The sequence below is a fragment of the Euphorbia lathyris genome, chromosome 8, assembly GCF_963576675.1.
Source record: "Euphorbia lathyris chromosome 8, ddEupLath1.1, whole genome shotgun sequence".
Taxonomy (NCBI): domain Eukaryota; kingdom Viridiplantae; phylum Streptophyta; class Magnoliopsida; order Malpighiales; family Euphorbiaceae; genus Euphorbia; species Euphorbia lathyris.
In genome coordinates this window covers 51,114,348-51,134,404 of record NC_088917.1, presented here as the reverse complement: position 1 = coordinate 51,134,404, position 20,057 = coordinate 51,114,348, and the positions used below count along the sequence as shown (strand labels likewise).

General features: G+C 35.5%; 1 protein-coding gene across 1 annotated transcript; it reads right to left on the bottom strand.

Moving 5' to 3' along the window:
- Positions 1-5,065: 5,065 nt before the first annotated feature.
- On the bottom strand, positions 5,066-10,355 carry LOC136202343 (protein EARLY FLOWERING 3). Its single transcript, XM_065992904.1, has 5 exons — positions 10,153-10,355; positions 9,652-10,027; positions 7,999-8,852; positions 6,498-6,549; positions 5,066-6,371 (listed from the first exon to the last, which is right to left on the bottom strand). Exons 2-5 carry the CDS (start codon positions 9,862-9,864, stop codon positions 5,364-5,366), a joined length of 2,127 nt encoding a protein of 708 aa, XP_065848976.1. The 5' UTR covers positions 9,865-10,027; positions 10,153-10,355; the 3' UTR covers positions 5,066-5,363.
- Positions 10,356-20,057: the final 9,702 nt, after the last annotated feature.

Sequence of the window (20,057 nt, the reverse complement as noted above, 5' to 3'; positions counted from 1 at the left end):
CCAATTCAATACATTGCTTACACTGAAGTTAACAATAACCTCTATTATAATCTAATATTACCTAATTTATACTATACTAGTGATATAATGTTAACTCGTATCGAAAGGTACTTCGTGTTTAAAAGAATTTTATAATGTATATATATACATAAATTGTAAATCATTAATGAAAGTACAATTGAAGATGTGATCATGAGTAGAAAAACATTGAATTTTAACATCAGAATATTTTAAATGCTTAATTTATAATCTGTGTACATTAAGGGGCTGGTTAATTTTCATTAATCTGACAATAATTAATTAATTAAGTATATGATGAAATTCATTATATATGCATGTCTGGATAAGGAATGGAAACGTAAACGTAGAATGGATGATTAGAAGGTAAATCATGCAAAGCTTGTGTACATTTGCATTAATGTTCATAATATGCAAATAATGAAAACATGATCATTGAATCACATTATATTCCATTCATCACTAATTTAGAAAGTAACATTTTAATTAGAAATGGTAAGAATAGCTTTGTCTAATAGTAATGGGTTACTACTTAGAGGATTAGTAGTAATCATTGTTTTATTAGGAATTACTAATTTTTATGGCTTTGGAGCTGTGGAGGGAAAATTTATCAGTAGAAAGAAAATCTTGGAAGCCAAAAAGAAAATAAATCATCACAAAAGACTTGCAGTAAAAACCATTCAGGTAAAATTTAAATTTGTTAAACCTTGCAGTGCAGTGTAGCTAACAATTAATTTATTATTTGTTTTATAGAGTGAAGATGGTGATGTTATTGATTGCATTGATATGTATAAACAGCCAGCATTTGATCATCCTGCTCTTAGAAATCACTCAATCCAGGTCTTTATTATTATTATTATTATTTTGTAACATTTTTATTAACGAATTGGAGCGATAAAAGGCTGAATCTGGGTCTATGGTTACAGATGGTACCGAGTTATGATCCAATTGCAAGCACAGAAAGAGATTCTTATAAAGTGAGGATGGCATCACAATTGTGGAAGAAAAATGGGAGCTGTCCAAAGGGAACTATTCCAATCCGAAGATATCAGGAAAAGGAGATTCTTAAATCAAATTCAATGGCGAATTATGGAAGGAAGAACCCTAACATTCCTCAGATTAACAAACCTACCTCAAACTTCAGACAATCTAATCGCTCGGTTTGGTTTCAACTCTCAATATTATTTAGGGTAAATTTCAAATAAAACCCATGTGGTTTCACTAATTTTCAGATAAAGGGTTGTGGTTTACTTTTTGTCAAAACGAGGATTGAGGTTTCACACTTGAATTAATGCTATTAAACACATCTTTAACGACCTGAAAATGAAAATTTTCAAGAATTAAAGTTGTTCAATGTCATATTTTTTATGGAACTACATTTTCGATTTTTGAAAATCATCTTTTTTAGAACTTTCTCTCTCTATACATTAACTTTCTCTCTCTTTACCAAACATCATCTAAACAATCTCAAAATAAAAAAGTTGAACAATTAAAGTTGTTTAGAATATTAGTAGTTCTTAAAATATGTCATTTTTGAAGTCGTCAAAGGTGATTTTAATAGTATAAATCGAAAAAGTCATTATTTTGCTAAAGTTGAAAACCTCAATCCTCGTTTTAACAAAAAGTAAACCACAGTCCTTTATCTGAAAATTAGTGAAACCACATGGGTTTTATTTGAAGTTTATCCTATTATTTATTACTCTCTCTGTCAGGGACGAATCTAGGATTTTTAAGCTGTGGGGGCAAATTTTATATATATATTATAAAATAATAAATTTATTAAAAAAGCAATAAAAATACAAATAAAAGATTTCAATTGCAATATATTAAAATAAATTATATAAATTAATAACTTTCATAATATTCGTTACATTCTTTATATATTGAAATCATTGGATAATTTTTTCACTATCAATACCATCGAATATTTCTATCAATATTTCTTGATGCAATTAATTAAAAAAATTTTGAATTTGAGGTTATTTTATGTTATATTCCTTAGAATTAGTATATATGAAAATTAAGCAAAAACTCAAGATTTAATTCTTGATATTAAAGGCAAATTGAATGGGACCTTCTCTCAATTATGAAATTACTACTCCAATTCCAATCCCAATATTTTAAGGAATTGCAAATTACAGTTACAACAATAAATTTATCATTACATTTGCCACTACAATTTTAATTCCAATATTTTAAGCAATTAAAAATAACAATTACAATTCTAATACTAGTCTATATTAATAGAGATTAACACCTGGATTCTATTTCTACACAATAAAAAAAATACAAAACCTTAATTTTTTTTACAAGACTACAAATTTCAGAAAATGAAATTGCAATGTGTGATTTCCATTAATAATCAGAACCCATAACCCAGTTCATCAAAAATAAGAAAAAACCCAAAACCAAAATCTGATTCTGCTATCTCTTGATTATTCCTCCTAATTTGAAACATCTTCCTCATTCCAAACATCCCAATTAACCCCTCTCCCATTAAAACTCTCATCCTACACAATTAACAATCAACCTGCAAAAAAATGAATGAGAAGAGAATGAAAGAAATAATAAAAAAAAGTAGATGAGTGAGAAATAAGAGAAATTACCTTCTAGTTCGAGGCAGAGACGACCAGAGGTTAGTGATGAATCATGGTCTGTCGGTTGTTTTAGTCTTCATGGATTTTGAAATTATTGGGAATTTTAGTATTTTGGGCATTACAGTGTTGAAGAATGGAGAGGAGGCGTGAATTGTAATTGTTGGAGATTCTAGGGATTTAAGTTTGTGTTTTCTTTTCTTAAAGAATACGACGCCGTTCCACTTAAGTGGAACGGTGTCGTTTTGATAAGCAAAAAAAAGTAAAAAAAAATTAGAAACAAATCTGAACCCATCTTCAACCTTTCGACCAGGGACACAAAAGCAGCTTTAGGAGGCAACAATGGAGGGCAAATTTCAAATCTCACAAATTTATTAGCTGGGTTTTTAAAATTTTCCAGATCTCAGTGGGGGCAAGTGCCCCCATTGCCCCCACTGTAGATCCGTCCCTGCTCTCTGTCAGTTTTATCTCCTAAATTTTTTCATTTCATGCAAAAGTTCTCTTGTTAATTATTATGGTAGTCTCTACAGTTTAAAATAATTGTCACATATTAAAAAAAGTTATTATTTCATAATATTTGTCATTTTATGTTTTTAATGTAACTCTTTCCTATTTTAACATTATTAATGAGTTTAGCATTAATTACTCTTTTATTATTTTAAGTTCCAATATACAAAGATCGATTTAATTGAACGAATGCTACAAAAAAAATGGAGATTGTTAACAAAGAGGAATAAAATATATTTTAGTACATTTTTTTTAAATTTAATTCAAATCAATCATTAATACGTGTGATTTGAACCAATGTGATAACTATTTTAAACTAAATGAAGTATTTGTTGCTTGCCCTAATACTAAACCATTTTGCTTATCATAAATAAAGATAAAATTGAGAAAAAGAAAAAAATGTCAAAAACGTGTATTGATAATTTAAAATACTACGATAAAAATGAAAAAATTAATAAACCTTAGATGAGATGCTAAATGTAAAAATGTTGATATTGAAGTGTATGTAAATGTAGGTGGCAATATTGCTAACAGAAGGATACAGTTATTCAGGGGTGAAAGGAGATATAAGAGTTTGGAATCCTCATGTTGAATCTGATCAAGAGTGGACTACTTCTCAAGTTAGCCTCAAAAGTGGCTCTTATTATGACTATGAAAGCCTTGAATTTGGATGGGCGGTTCGTCATCATTCTTAAACTCTCCGAAATTTATTGAAATTCTCCGAAATTGGTTGAAACTCTTTTATCTTGTTTTCAGGTGAATCCAAGTTTATACGGGGACAATAAAACTCGATTGTTTGTATATTGGACTGTAAGTATAGTAATTCACAAACTTCTTCTTGTAACGAAATATGAATTAGACTATTAAAATGATTAATTTCCTTTCGTAGGCTGACGGTTCAAGAACAACAGGTTGCTTTGACCTGACATGTCCTGGCTTTGTTCAAACCAGCAGTGAAGTAGCACTTGGTGCTGCAATTTATCCTCTTTCTGTCCCTTTTGGCCTTCCATCTCAAATAACCGTCTACATCTTTAAGGTCAGTAACCTTAAATCTTAAATTTCCAAATTAAAATCCGTCCCTCATATTTGGAGTTTTAAGTGTACAAAGAATATTTGGAACAAATCACATTTTGATGTAATAATAGTTTTTTTATTTTTAGGAATAATGACTAAATTTGATCCTAACAGTACAAATTTGATTCTAACATACAAAATGGTATAAATTCGATCTAACATTATAAATTTGATTCTAACATATCGAACTTTTCAAACAAATTAAAAGAGCTAACGAAATACTCTTAATAGGATCCAAGTACAAACAACTGGTGGGTACAATATGGAGAGAAGATAAACTTGGGTTACTGGCCACCGGGGTTGTTTTCATTGTTAGCGCATGGTAATGCTGAAGGAGCTGAATGGGGAGGTGAAGTTTACAGCTTAAAGCTAGGTACACCTCATACTAGGACTGGTATGGGAAATGGACAATTTCCTGATGGCATTTTTGGCAATTCTGGTACTTTTAGGAGACTTCGAGTTCGTGAAAATTCTCTTATCCTTAAATTTCCTGAATGGGTTTCCACTTATCAAGATGAGTACGACTGCTACAGATCATACTATGTTGGAGATTACACGGATGATCCTGAGTTCTATTATGGTGGCCCTGGCAAGAATCCCACCTGCCCTTGACTATATAATCTTCATTTATCTCTATACTTTGCCGTTTCTGCTGATAGGATGTTCTCTACCCTAGAATTGATATTTTTTTAGTGTTTTTCTAGTGATTTTTGGCAATTCACTCCAATAGAGGTAACAAAAGAGCTTGTAATCTGCTTTAAGCAATCATATCATATCATAAATTAGCACTTTTACAGTTTAGTTCAATTGAATAGAATTTTCATGCTGCTATATAAAATGGGAGATGACCAATTATGAAATATATAAAAAAGTTGATCACCAAAACCTCTATACAATTTGATTTAGCATGGTATACATAATATATAACAAAGTCTAGTATCAAAACAACCACATACATGTAACATTGCTTTGTTTTATATCTTCTACAGCTATACCCTACATGATATGAATACATTATAATGAGGTCAAGAAACAACCATGCAAAATATCATGCCTAACAAATCATAGGAGGTAATCAAAATTACAACACAGCATATCATATGCATGCAGAACTAAGGTGAAACCTAGACGGAAGATTTCTCATCTCGTGCAATATCGAGCTTAAACAAGCTAATTAGAGTCATATTTTTTTCTCTCTTCTTGTATTGATTGGAAAATCCGAGCCACTGATTCAGTAGCAGATCTTGGGTTGTGCGGCACAACTTTGATCACCCTTGTTTGCTGGCCAGTCTCTAGTGGTCCCTCTGGAGTAGCAGGAGCCATTGGGAATGGATGAATAGCATCTTTCTCTTCAGCATCTCCAACAGTCCCAAGTTTCTGCACTTTCTCACTAGGACTACTCGCTGTCCTTCGAGGTACTCCACTTTCTCTAGATGCCCGAGGCTTTATAACTTGTGAAATGGATCCTCTCTTCTTGGTCAGCACCTTAGACGAGCTTTGATGTTGCAGATTGAAATTTGCACCAACTCCAGATAACCCACCACTGTGACCTTGCGAACGAGACCCCAGAACACAGTTCATTTGTTCCACTGCTGAACCGTAGACGGGTGGGTTTATACTTGGCATAGCATATGGAGGAAAATAACCATGGCCAACAGGAGGAAAACCTGGTATGACTCCATTGCCATGGGGATGATGAGAAGCTGGGACCCCATAGCATGGATTGATGAAATTACCATTAAAAGGAATTGCACCAAACGGATGTTGTCCTCCACCGGATGATTCCATGACTCCCGGAGCAGTGTATGGCTTGTATACAAGTCCTTCCGAAGGGGACATCACAGGTACCAATAACTGATTCCCAAGTGAAAGATTGAAACACCAAGGACCCAATTTGCTGTCAGTAGGCATAGGAATCGGTGTTGGATTCCCCAAATAAGGCCCATAAATATAAGGCTGACTACCATTTTTTACCAAAGAAAATGATGCCTTCTCAACTCCATTCTCAGCAGAATGTTCCTTCTCATGGTTCTGTTTGTCACTGTCATTTTTACACTTCGCAACATGCCCAGGAGGCATCAGAACATACTCTGATGGGAGTTTTTTTGAAGAAGGTTTCCCCAGATAACCACTGTTTTCCAGTAATAGATGTGGAGATGCAGAAATAAGTCGTTGAACCTACACAAAGGAAAATTTTCATAATATTATTTTTTGCAACTAATAAGCATGTAGGCAGCAATATGTCCACCGAAAACAATCCCCGGACTAGAAGAAGTAATTTACCAGGATCCATGAAAATCTTACCTTAATCAGTTTATGCAACTCAAACACTTGCAGTGCAAACAACCTTTGTTGACTGTAGAGAGTAACAAGAGTTAAGATTAAGACCATGAATCACAGAAGATTGAAAAATGAATATACCATAAGCATATAGGTGGATCTAGAGAATTAGCTCGACATTAGTTCACAATCTCGCACGAGATAGAATAATTACGAAAAGAACTTCATGTGCATAAATTATACTAGGGCATATTCTGGCAAGCTCTTCACTGAGACAAAATCACAAGACAGACATATGGAACAAACACTATAAATAGAATAGCCCAATAAAGGTCAAGTTAGAATACTAGGGACCTATGAGAACTAAAGTTTTCCACATGCCCACCAATTCAAATTTTCGATTATTCCATTTTCTCCCCAAGTTCCGTACGACTACTCCTAGAAGCTCTTCCACCATTCGTTGCCCTCCTTGATCCAAGCCCTCGAAAGGCACATATAGGAAAAATCTTGAATGGAAGCAGGGAAAAGAGAGTCATCGAGACAGGAATAAACCCAACATGAAATGCAAAAGAATGATCAGATAATCCACTGTCTCGGGGGCACCTAGAAAAAAGTACCTCTACTGTCCATCTCCCTGCTGTAAGATGATCCACCATTTGCCATCGAGGGCCTTCAAACATATGTACATGCCAGAATGGAACTGACCCTGGGACTCCACACTATCGAAATAACCCTCCCCCATGGCCATGAATGAACTCTTCAGTTCAAAACACAATGATTCCATATTTCTTAAGTTAGTATTCCATACCATAACTATCTGTTTATATTGTGCAAGTAGGTAGAAAGATAATCCAATAGTAATAAAAGCAAAGTACAACTTGATCAAAGGGAATCCTATTTCTATAAATCTAGTTAAACAAACACAGTAGAAATGCGAAGTCTTAATAGATGAAATTAACATATAATCAATATTGAGAACTAAAGGTTAGCCAAGAACGAAAACAAAAGTGATGTGACAATATGATCATATTTATTCCAGAAGCAAATATTGCGATAATGAAAGAATAAGGAAAGATTTGGAAGGGAAAAGTGAATCTCCAATAAACTAATGAATTAGAATAAGGAAGAAAGCCGCCATAATTTCAATCTCAACAAAATTAGAAACAGAAAAAAAAAACAACAACAACAAAAAAAAAATCCTCTTACTTTTCTTCAACATTCGATTTCAGTGTAGTTTTGCAATTGATAAAGAAGCCTCAAATACAAAGCAAAGCTCAAAGAACAAGTTGTATGAGGGTACATGAGCTATTTTCCTAGTTTTTCAGTATTGTTCCATAAATATAGATATAATACCAAACCAAAAACAAAAGAAGTGATGACCCAAAGATATTCACAGCATACTACATTTGAAAGGGCGTATAATGATTTGCTATAATTAGAATGTTAACCATATCCTAAACCATTATAAAATTTCCAATCATTGACACTTTATAAAGAGTGACTAAGATTAGGAACGAAAACTTACTTGACAATTGCCCTTCTGGCTTTCCAGAAACGTTTCTGACCAATCATTCCAACAACATCATCGGGAGTAAAAGTCACTTCTGTTATAGAATCCACCATGGACGTTTCAGAGATATCATCACTTTTTTCTCCATTTACAAATTCTTGCGACCTACATGTCTCGTCTCTGTGACACTTGCTGTCAATTTCAGCCTCACCCTGACAATTAAGATCATCACCAGAATATGAGTCACTTACTGCTATTGGCCCTGGATTATTTCTCTTCTCTATTTCCCTTGTCAGCTCGGAAACACTTTCCCCATGTCGACTATCATTTTGCTGCAGCAGAACTGTAGGCTCTTGTTGCAAACAAACATCATCTTTACACAATCTACTAAAATCACCTTGTTGGTTTAGAGATGCATTCTCAGGTCTAGCTATTTTTTCCCTGGTAAGAGAACTTCTGGGAGATCTTACTGAATGATCTCTACCTGAGACAGACACCTCTAAACGCTCGTCATTCTGGTTTTTCCTGTCCTGTCTGGGATTGGTACCAATTCCAGTGTTATTATTTTCATTATTATCACCAGTGTTTTGTATTTGTTTTGAACAAACTAAGTGATTTGAGTCGAAAATAGTGGGTGTTTCCCTATCACTGCCATTTTGGGATTTTCCCAGGGAAGAGTGAACGAATACAGGTACCATGAAATCATCTTCATCTCCAACCTTCCTTCTCTGCTCAAGTTGCGTTGATGAAGTATTAGAATTTCCATCATCAGGCTGCTGGGAATGGAGCATCTCAGCCACGTGAGAGAATGGGGGGGTAGAAGAAAGAACATGATGTGAGAAGCGTAAATTCCGTCCAGTGCCACTCCCCTGCAGAGATCAGAAACAACAAAATCAGCAAGTCACAGTGCCAGAAAATGCAAACACCAAGCTAGACAAGGAGTATATAAGTTCTCTAGGAAAGCACAAGCAAATACTTGCATCAAGAAGGAAGCAAATCTCAGCCATGATACACAAGGGGAAAAGATAGCAAATACAGCCGCACAAGATCAATATCCACATCTAAAATTGAGCTCCCACATAGCTGCACCAAAACAGAGTATTTGGCTATATTGAAACACACGGATTAAGTTAACAACTACATCAGTTCATAATCAACATCAACAACAACAAAAAAACCTTAATCCCAGCTAGTTGGGTTGGCCATATGGATTCCTCTTTTCCAATCAATTAAAAACGTGATCCCTAGAGAGATCTTGCCGGTCATTTTTCTTAACCATCAACCTTGGTCTTCCCTTACCCTTACGACCTTAGTTGCTTTATTTAACGGTTAACAAAATTGAGCATCAAAATAAACAAGTAATTGAACTTTAGATGTTTTTCTTAGCTTCCCCCGCACCCCCATCGAGCAATTTGGAATGATGGAAAGAGGTTCTTTAACAATCTCTAAAAGATAAAATATAGATGCAGATAAAGCACTTACACTTAAGACATTAGGAAAAAATCAACACCAACTATAGCATCAAATCAACACCAAAATACTTTGAATGTAATTTCACAGCTCTTGCCTAGAAAAAATACTCTAATAATAATAAATTCATATCTACAAAGCACTATCTCAATAAAAAATACTATACACTACAGACTAGGAATCAATTTTAAGAGGTACCTGACTTGTGGATGCAGCAGGAACCATGTTGATTTCACTTGTGTTGGGAGGCAAAACACCATGATTGAACCTATGAGATGGAGTGCTGAGCTGTTCATAAAGGGCCATCTTATTCCTTGGAGGTGCTCTTGGCCCTCCTTTCTCAGCATCATTCACATGAAGTCTGGGAAACATAGGCCCCATTCTCTTGTCGTCATCCTTCCCTCTCTTCATTTCCTCTCTCTCTCAGCGTCAATACTAACTCAAATCGATAGTACTAGTTTCCTATTTGACTAGCCCATGACCATGAACCACCTCCAGGACCAGAAAATAGAAAACCCATAGAATTATTGAACCCAGTAAAGATGCTATGAAGTTTGAAGGTCAAATGCCTGCTCTTCATCCAGAAAATAGGAAAAAAATTAGCCTTAAAAAAAAAAAAAAAACTGATGCAAAAGAGTATAGATAAATTCAAAAACAATTATAGAAAACCCCAAAATGAAGAGCAAATTGACCTCTTACCAAAAAAAGGGGAATAATATCGTAAAGAATGACCAAGATGCCAAAAGTGGAATTCTCTTAAAGGGAAACCGCAGGTTGAGAAGAATCAGTAGAGAGGAGAATCAAAGGTAAGGAGTGGAAGAGAAATAGAGTATTTGAGAAGAGAATAAAAAGGTCAAAATGAGGAATTAGGGATTTGGAGGAAGAAGATCAGATGATCAATCGTCTAAACTAAACATAACATAAAAAAGGGAAAAGGGAAAGAAAGTGCTGGTTGTGGGACCCAGTTGATGGGGACTAGAAGCGCCCTTTTGCCATTTAACAAATCATTAATCTCATCTGACAAGGCAATTATCTATCTCCAATTGGCCTTTTTTTATTATTATTATTTTGTTGTTGATGTTTTTGCTTGTTAATTGTTTTTCAAATCTGATTGGATTATCCAGAATAATAATATTTAAATACTCTAATGGGATTACGCAAATCTTTCAGCCGTACACAGCTAATATCGTAATTTACGACATACTGCCTTTTACCATTCCCAATCATTTTCTTTTATTTGTGAAATAATCAAATTTTATTTTTTTTTTTATAATAATCCTTAAACATTTCATTGGATGAAAAAATACAATTACATCATAAAAATGATAAGAGATAAAATCTTAAACAAATACATCATAAAAAAAATAGTAAGGGATAAAACCTTATATAAGCTCACGCTAATGTTTAATACAACGTCCATAAAGGAAATAAAAGAGCTACAAAGAGTAAAAACAACTATAAAAAGGTACAACTAAACCAATAAAACGACAAAACTCATACTTCTCACGAATTCAACTTCACATGAAAGCCACTGTAAACCAATCGTCATCCTTTAGTTTCTTTCGACTAACTGGATCTGAGTCCTTTTTACTGGTGCAACCTCGTAGATCCGTAGATTTACGTATAAAATAACACGTTTCCGCTCTTGCTAAATCCGAAAAAAACGTAAACGACAGAGATATAGCTAACAGATGCGAATCAGATGGACAAAATCCGATGAAAGGTATGGATCTTCAACTGAAAACAAAATGGAACACTAAAAAGCTAGGAAAACGAAAATACAGCCATAGATGAAAGGAGGAAGAAAGAAGACAAGCTTCCTTCGCCCTTCTCCGACTAGATCTGGCTAATTTGTTCTAACTTAAGATTGCAAAAATCAAGTTTGGAAGAGAAAGGAGAAAAGGAAAGGGAATAAAGAAGAAAGCAGAAGAGGAGGTGGGCGGCAAGAGGAGGGGAAAGACCTAGAGAGAAGGCTTCTCTCTTTAGGTGGACGTTTAATCTTTATATATATATATATATATATATATATATATATATATATATATAAAATTTTATATTAAATATTCCTAATTAATTGAAAAAATAATTTCCGATTGAGGAAGGGTTAAAATTATTTTCCCATAACATAAGGGCTATTTTTAACGCATAGTTAAAAATGATCCCAAGAAATATTATAACTTTTTTATATAAAAAAATTAAAAAGTATTTATGTGTATATATTTTTTATTAGTATTTTTTTTTTATGAACGAACTATTTACTGTGTTATTAATATAGTTATAAAAATTGTCTGGCATTAAACTCGTCATTCGCATGGGTGTTAAAAGACTTTCGGTGGAGTCTGACAATTTGGAGGCTATCAACAGGATTTCGGATAGACAGGCTGTTTGTCTTAAGAGTCAGAATCTCATTAAAGCCATCTTGAGGCTTCGTCCTGCCTTCGATTCTCTTACCTTCTTCCATATTTATAGGGAGCAAAACCGCGTGGCGGATCGCTTGGCAGCTGTTGGGCATGGGGGGATGTTAGGTGTTTCTACGCTTTTCGTTCCTCCTTCTTTTCTGTTACCTTCTCTTCTTGAGGATATGATTGGGGTCAGTCTTCCTAGACTGATCCCGGGTTAGGTTTTTGTTTGTTTGTTTTTTTCTTCCCTTCTTACCAAAAAAAAATATAGTTATAAAAAATATAGTTATAAAAAATATACGAAACTGCTTCAATTTATCGACAAAATTATTTAGAAAACTCGGTGTGACAGTTAAATAACAGTCAAAACCAATCTCTTTTTTGTCCAACTCGTATAAAATATAGTATAATTTTTTTTCCAAATCTAATCTTATGGTGTGGTCTATTACTAATTAGTGATAAATGACGCAAATTGTATCATTTTAGACATAAGAGGTAAAATTACTCCTGGCTATAAACGTTAGAGGTATTTTTGTATAATATAAAACCTAGCAGCCTAAGGCTTCTAAAATACTAGAGTCGTCCCTGCCTGCGGATATGTCAATTTTATACCCTTATCGTTTATGATAATTAAATAGGATGGATAATTAAAGAAAAGGGATAAAGGTGCAAAAATACCTCTTACGTTTACAGCTAGGAGCAATTTTACTAATACCGTAAAAAATGGTGCAATTTTATCCATAAATGTTGACAGTCAAGAGCGATTTTACCCCCTAACATTGACAAGTTTGGTCAATTTGAGAAATAATCTTATTCGTTATAGTAATCGGACTGTAATACCCCAAATCTATCTATATATATACTAAATCTGTAGAAATTATTGCTGATGTGTCATATTCTAAGAGCTTCTTTGCTGATGTGTCAATTTTCTAAACCCTCGCATTTTCTCCTTTTACGTTCTTTTAACACGGTTAGCATCAATTGTGTATAGGTAATTCTTTACAATTTCAAATTTTCCTGCATTACAACTCCAGCATCGATTGTGTATGGGTAATTCTTTGTTCTTAGTTTGTGTATGGCCACATTCTCAGATTCTTCAGCGATTATTTCTCATTCTCAAATTCATCTCCAGCATCGATTGTGTATGGGCAATTCTTTACAATTTCAAATTTTCCTGCATTACAACTCCAACATCGGTTCATCTCCAATATCGATTGTGTATGGCCGCATTCTCACATTCTTCAGAATGTGGTTATTTCTCATTCTCAAATTCATCTACAGCATCAATTGTGTATAGGTAATTCTTTACAATTTCAAATTTTCATGCATTACAACTCCAGCATCGATTGTGTATGGGTAATTCTTTGTTCTTAGTTTTTAGGGTTTTTTGTGTTTGTTTGTTTTTTCATTTTGGGTTCTGCGGATAATTTAAATTACAAGAGAAATTTTACAGTTTTGGACCTTTGATTATGTTGCTCATGCCTCAAAGATTCCATTTTTCGACAGTAAGGTCTTTGTTGAGTTTGGTTACAGATGATAATTGGTTGAATTTGGGAAAGAATGAGTTCTAGGTTTTATGGTGAACTTGATGAACCAAAGATCAGTTGATAGTATCTTTCCACTGGTTAGAGTATGAATCATGTTTTTGATCTATGTTTGTGTTCAAATTTTATTGATAAATTGCTCTAACCCTTTTTGTTTTTGATTTTGTGTTTATCTATGTTTTCTGTTTCCATAGGAATTGTGGGTTCAGTGGAATTGTTGGAGGTGATTTGGCCAAATTAGTATCTGGACAATGCTTCTCATATTATAATTTCTTCCACTCGCCATATTATCTATGCGCTTCTTCCAAAATGCAGTTTCAAAGGTGAGTTTCTTCAACTTCTATCTACTTTTTAGCCCTCTTCATTATCTCTGCTCTTCATTATTTCGTGTGAATGCTCACAATAGACTTGAGGTTTGTATTCTGCTCAGGGTTGTTTTGAATTCTTTTAAGCTTTAATTGTCGATCTTATTAGTGCTTGCTTAATGATTTCCGTATTCTGTTTCATACTATACTGTAGGCATACTGCAAAATTGAGGGGGTACCAACTGATAACAACCCAAATTATTCTTGAATAAGGAATAAGGGAAAATTAATAGAAATAATGGCAAACCATTATTCCTTCTAAAAGAGATATTTATACATGATTAATGTGGAATTAATGATAATTAATGCAGGGGAGAATATGCAAATAACGAGGAAAAGGAAGGAGTCTCTAGCATTATGCCACGCCACGTGGACCATGGCGAGATACGCCATAACGAGATACGCCCGATGAGAGCGAGTAGCGGAGACCCGCCATAGCTCTCAAGGAGAGCGTACATACGCCTTGACGGATCAAAGAATACGAAAAGGGATATTCACCTTGAGAACGCCGCAAGAAGAACCGGATGGCGGATCTCCATGGTTCAGCTCAGTGAGATCCGCTGGCGAACCTATGAGGCGAATCTCCTCTTTCACCTGATTCATCACAGTAACGGCTAACCGCCGACTCGGCCATAAAGACCATTAATGAGCTATCAATTAGCTAACCGCCAGGTTAAAGATAACCTGTAAACGCCATTAATGGAGACCTTCTAGTTACTGAAGGTTACGACTTCCTAGCTATATATAGCCTGCATCCCTAGGCTATCAAGGTACACTTTTACGTACCCTTTGTCAATTCAGTTTGCTCTCTTGTTCTTCCTTACTGACTTTGGCATCGGAGCTTCCCCCCGTCGAACCCAACGACGCCCCCACAGGGACGGAAGACAATCGGAAATTCTCCACTAGTTATCAATTGGTGCGGTGAGCGTGGATCTCTAACAAACAGAAGATCACAAAATCTTGATTGTATAGAGTTTCACAAAGAACAAAACAATGGAGTCGACAGAATAGAAATCACAATCTCAAACTTTGGCTCAATCAGTACAACAAATCTATCCAAAGATACAGTTCTCCATATATTGGTGGGAAAGAGTTTTCTACATTAAATCTGGAATTTTATGATGAAAAAGATAAGTTTCCTCCCCTTTCTTATTCCATTTTTAATTAAAGAAAATTGAGATCTCTCACTCTTATAAAGTGCTATGAATATCATTACATGTTATTATGATAAATCTAATAAACTGTGAAAGATGAAGTCATAGACACAAATCTTTCATTAAATCTTGCATGCTTACTATGCCCTCATATTTTTATGCATGACAAGTATAATATGATATTATCATTGAATTAGTACAAACGCATGTATAAGACCCGTAATCTTGGGATTTACAAAAAAATCATCCATTCAATGTGATTTTGTCATTTGATATTAAAATATCATAAAAGGGCTTATGTAATTACAAATGATTTAGATCTGGTCGGTCTTTTGGATGAACATGCGTATAACTATTAGAAGAAATTACAAAAAATCATATTTGGTTTTTCCTTGTACAATTCATCATCTATATATGGCTTTTCTCCTATTTAGTACTTTTAATATCAGAAATTCATATTTTTGAATATTGTTTTGTCAAACAGTTATTTCATTCCTTTTTTTACAAGGATGTGTCTATTCATATAAAAACTGTTTATTTGACATTGTTAGAATTTCTGTTACCAACACAAGAGACTTGAAAATATTGAGTCTATTTGTAATTATCCTGTAATTGTCCCTAACTATTAAGGTCATTATGGGCTGATGAATTACCAAATTGGATAAACAAAACTTTCATGTCCTGAGCTAACTACAAAATAGTGCAAGTGTCGGTTTCGGATCAGAACATTAATTTATGCAAAATTCTTAGGATATACATGAGAATTCCTTAAAGATTGGAGGATTACATGTGAAGGTAGGTGAGAGTGGATTTTGAGTAATTTTCCTTACACTCCAAATTGGAGGAGAATCATGGTACATGTATTTTTCTTCTAAAATTACCCTTCCTCTTTTATTTTATTCGTACAAATGAAATGATATAAGAGTAATTTTATATATAACTATATTATTAAATCATCACTTACCTTTCTTTAATTACACCTCATTCAAATGAGGCTTTAATGATCTCTGAATGCCATTAATGTATGGATGCACAATATTAATTGCAAGTAAATAGCAACTATGTAAGATATCTTACCCAATATAGAATGTCATAACTTTTATGACGTTTAAAATAAATATGCTATCTTGGATATTAATGCGCATTGAAATACAAAAGGACATTATTCTTAAACCATTCTCATTATGGTTATTTATTAAGAATTCATTATGATATTCATGTGCAGTAGCAATCTTTATGGTTATGACTGTTATACGCGATATTATTATTAAAACAAGCACGATTAAAATTCTATTATGAATTTGTTTAACATATAATATTTACTCGGTTTTATCCTTTGACTAAGTTCATTCTAGAGTCAGGGACCAACGTGAATGAATTATTAAGTTGATTCCAAGATGAACTAAAAATTCCATAAAGAGAATTGCATCATACATGATATTTGCCAACAAGGCAAATGCAAACATTCTTTTGCTATGAAGTATGTTCCATGGATCAAGCCATTGATCCCCAAGGTAAGTGAATGGAGCTTTTATGACTTACCACCATCTTTTAATAATGGACAGAGTATGCCCCACTTCTGGAGTTCTTTCAGTGCTAACCCACAGGTACAAAGGAGTTGCTAATACTACAATCAGTGCAAACACTGATGTGAAAAATAAAGCTCAATCCAAAGAAGTGTATATGCAGAGCCACTTCAGAAAAATTCCTTGACTATGTCATTGGCCAAAAAGGAGTTAGAGCAAATCCAGATAAAATAAAAGCCATGCGAGGAAAAAGGTGAAAAGAGCGCCTAAATGAAAGCCCCACTATGGGTGAGAAAGATCCAGAGGTTGAACGGGCGGATCATCGTACTAGAAAGATTGTCTCCAAGCATAACCTCAACATGATCGAGATCAAGATCAAGAACCGGCTTCACCATCATGATTCAACATTGAACACACGAATGATGAGATTGAAAGGCGAGTGCATGCCGCTCTATATAGACAAGAGAACAATGCAGAAAGTTACGCCATCAAGTTAACATGAATTCGCCATTCACAACACGGATCCTGGGGTACGAAGCGGACAGAATGTTTAAAACTTCCAACTTGCCACAATATAAAAGAAAAGATTCAATATAAGCGGGACATTATATATCCCGAACCCAAAGGAGGGGAACATGTAACCGTTGGAAGAAAACGCCAAAGCGTACTACAGGTTGGCCACCACATTGGTTGGCCACCACACTGAAGCTTGCTGGGAGCTGGTAAACTAGATAGCTTTGTCCAGAATAGCAAATAACAAGATGACAAGCAGAAGACAGATCCCAAAAATAAATTCAAAAGTGTCATTAATGTCATAGCAGATGGACCAGTGTATCAGCCACCCGTGGAAAAAGCAAAAATATCCGCTCTGGATAAAACATCCCTCCATTGCTCCTGATTCATCACAGGTCCAGTAATCCCTCCACATGCAGATGCATTGGTAGTAACAATGGCGATTCAAGGATGGGAGATAAAATAAAGCAAGTAAAGACACGGGCAGTTCTCGCAATGTCATCACCAAAGGTTACACTATCCGAACCAAGGGCCAGGTAACTTTGGAATGCAAGCTGTCGGATGGTGATCAAACGTGGATTGGTGATCTAGAGTTCTTTATTACGGATGGACAATTAGCTTATAACATCATTCTTGGGCGGCCATTCATCTCATAGGTTGCAGCCCTAATTTCCATCCGCCGTCTGGCGATGTACATTCCCACCAGCAAAGGAGGAATAATGATTAGCGGGAACCAAAAGGTGGCTAAAGAGACTTATACTCGGCGTCACTATCAATCCGCCCATAATCCAAAGAGGACGAAGGAGAATGAGATCCCCACAGGAGTAAGCCCAGATATGATTACTCATAAGTTAAACATCATTGAGGATGCGGTTCTAGCTGCTCAGAAAAGGCGGAGCCATGGGCCTAAAAATCAGTATTTTTACATATTCTTATATGTGCATTAAACTGTTATAGTATCCTACATTTTATAATTTATTCTTTCTCGCCATACTTCTTATATTCATTTGCCTAGCTTTTAGTGCTGATATACGCCCAGTGGCTGGCGAATGAAAAGTTCCACAGGCGGATCAATTACCTCAAAGATAGGACAAGTGATCCCATCACGGGCGGATCCCCTTTCCACAAAGATAAGAAGCACAGACCCTCAGGAGCTTTTAAATGAGCTCAACTCTCTCCTCAAAGACAGGAAAAGGATTGACCACCATCAAAAGCGGGTTAAAATCGTCTTAAACATGAGATCATTACACCCTCAACTTTCTCCTCAAAGATAGGAGAACACTCTCATGGGCGGATCCATCTTTAGATGATCACCATTCGAGAAAGAGTTAAAACATTCCTTGGACGCAAGGACTTTACACTCTCTCACTCCTTTCCCAAAGAAGGGTTCACAAGTCCTACGGGCGGATCGCTTCACCTCAAAGATAGGTAGCAAGTTGATCCCCTAGGCAGCTTTACTTCCTCTAGAAGGAATAGAACAGCTTCTAAACCTTCACAAAGGTTCACACATTGGGGTACGGCTGGCCACCTACCTTAAACAATCGGAGAAATCCTAAACCAGATTCTAGAAAATTACTTGCTAAAAGATATAATGCATTAGTAAAAATAGTTCTGGAAAGCAAAGGGTTCATCCAAGTAATAAAGCCTCGTCTTCATCTCCAAGTAATGAAGCCTCGTCTTCATCTCCAATCAATGAAGCCTCGTCTTCATCTCCAATCAATGAAGCCTCGTCTTCATCTTCAAGTAATGAAGCCTCGTCTTCATCTCCAAGTAATGAAGCCTCGTCTTCATCTCCAATCAATGAAGCCTCGTCTTCATCCAATTAATGAAGTCTCGTCTTTATCCAAACAATGAAGTCTCGTTTTCATCAAAATAATGAATCCTCATCTTCATCATAGAAATAACAAAGTCTCGCCTCCACAAAATGCACAAAAGTCCCTAAATGGCTGATCATTCTTACTGATCCCTAAGGGCGGGTCATTCTCCTCAATATGGCAGAACTGAAGAAAATAAGTCCCTAAAGGCGAATCATAATCCTATGCGGTAGGAACAAATGGTCCCATAAAGGGCAGGTTATTCCTTTCTAAAGGAAATATAACTCTCAAGAAGCCCCTAGAGGCTAACAATGGATACGGTTGGCCACCTATTCACGAAGAAGCAAAATCCCCTAAAAGCGTATCATATCCATATATGATCCCACATAGGGCGGATCTTGTTCATAAGATCCCACATAAGGAAGCCCCAAAAGGCGTATCATTTCCATATATGATCCCCCATCTAGGGCGGGTCCACTTTCCTCCAAGATAGAAAAATAAAACACCATTTAGACAGCCCTAAAGAGCTTTTTATACCTTTAGGGGGGGCTTCTGATAACAACCCAAATTATTCTTGAATAAGGAATAAGGGAAAATTAATAGAAATAATGGCAAACCATTATTCCTTCTAAAAGAGATATTTATACATGATTAATATGGAATTAATGATAATTAATGCAGGGGAGAATATGCAAATAACGAGGAAAATGAAGGAGTCTCTAGCATTATGCCACGCCACGTGGACCATGGCGAGATACGCCATAACGAGATACGCCCGATGAGAGCGAGTAGCGGAGACCCGCCATAGCTCTCAAGGAGAGCGTACATACGCCTTGACGGATCAAAGAATACGAAAAGGGATATTCACCTTGAGAACGCCGCAAGAAGAACCGGATGGCGGATCTCCACGGTTCAGCTCAGTGAGATCCGCTGGCGAACCTATGAGGCGAATCTCCTCTTTCACCTGATTCATCACAGTAACGGCTAACCGCCGACTCGGTCATAAAGACCATTAATGAGCTATCAATTAGCTAACCGCCAGGTTAAAGATAACCTGTAACCGCCATTAATGGAGCATTAATGGAGACCTTCTAGTTGCTGAAGGTTACGACTTCCTAGCTATATATAGCCTACATCCCTAGGCTATCAAGGTACACTTTTACGTACCCTTTGTCAATTCAGTTTGCTCTCTTGTTCTTCCTTACTGACTTTGGCATTGGAGCTTCCCCCCGTCGAACCCAACGACGCCCCCACAGGGACGGAAGACAATCGGAAATTCTCCACTAGTT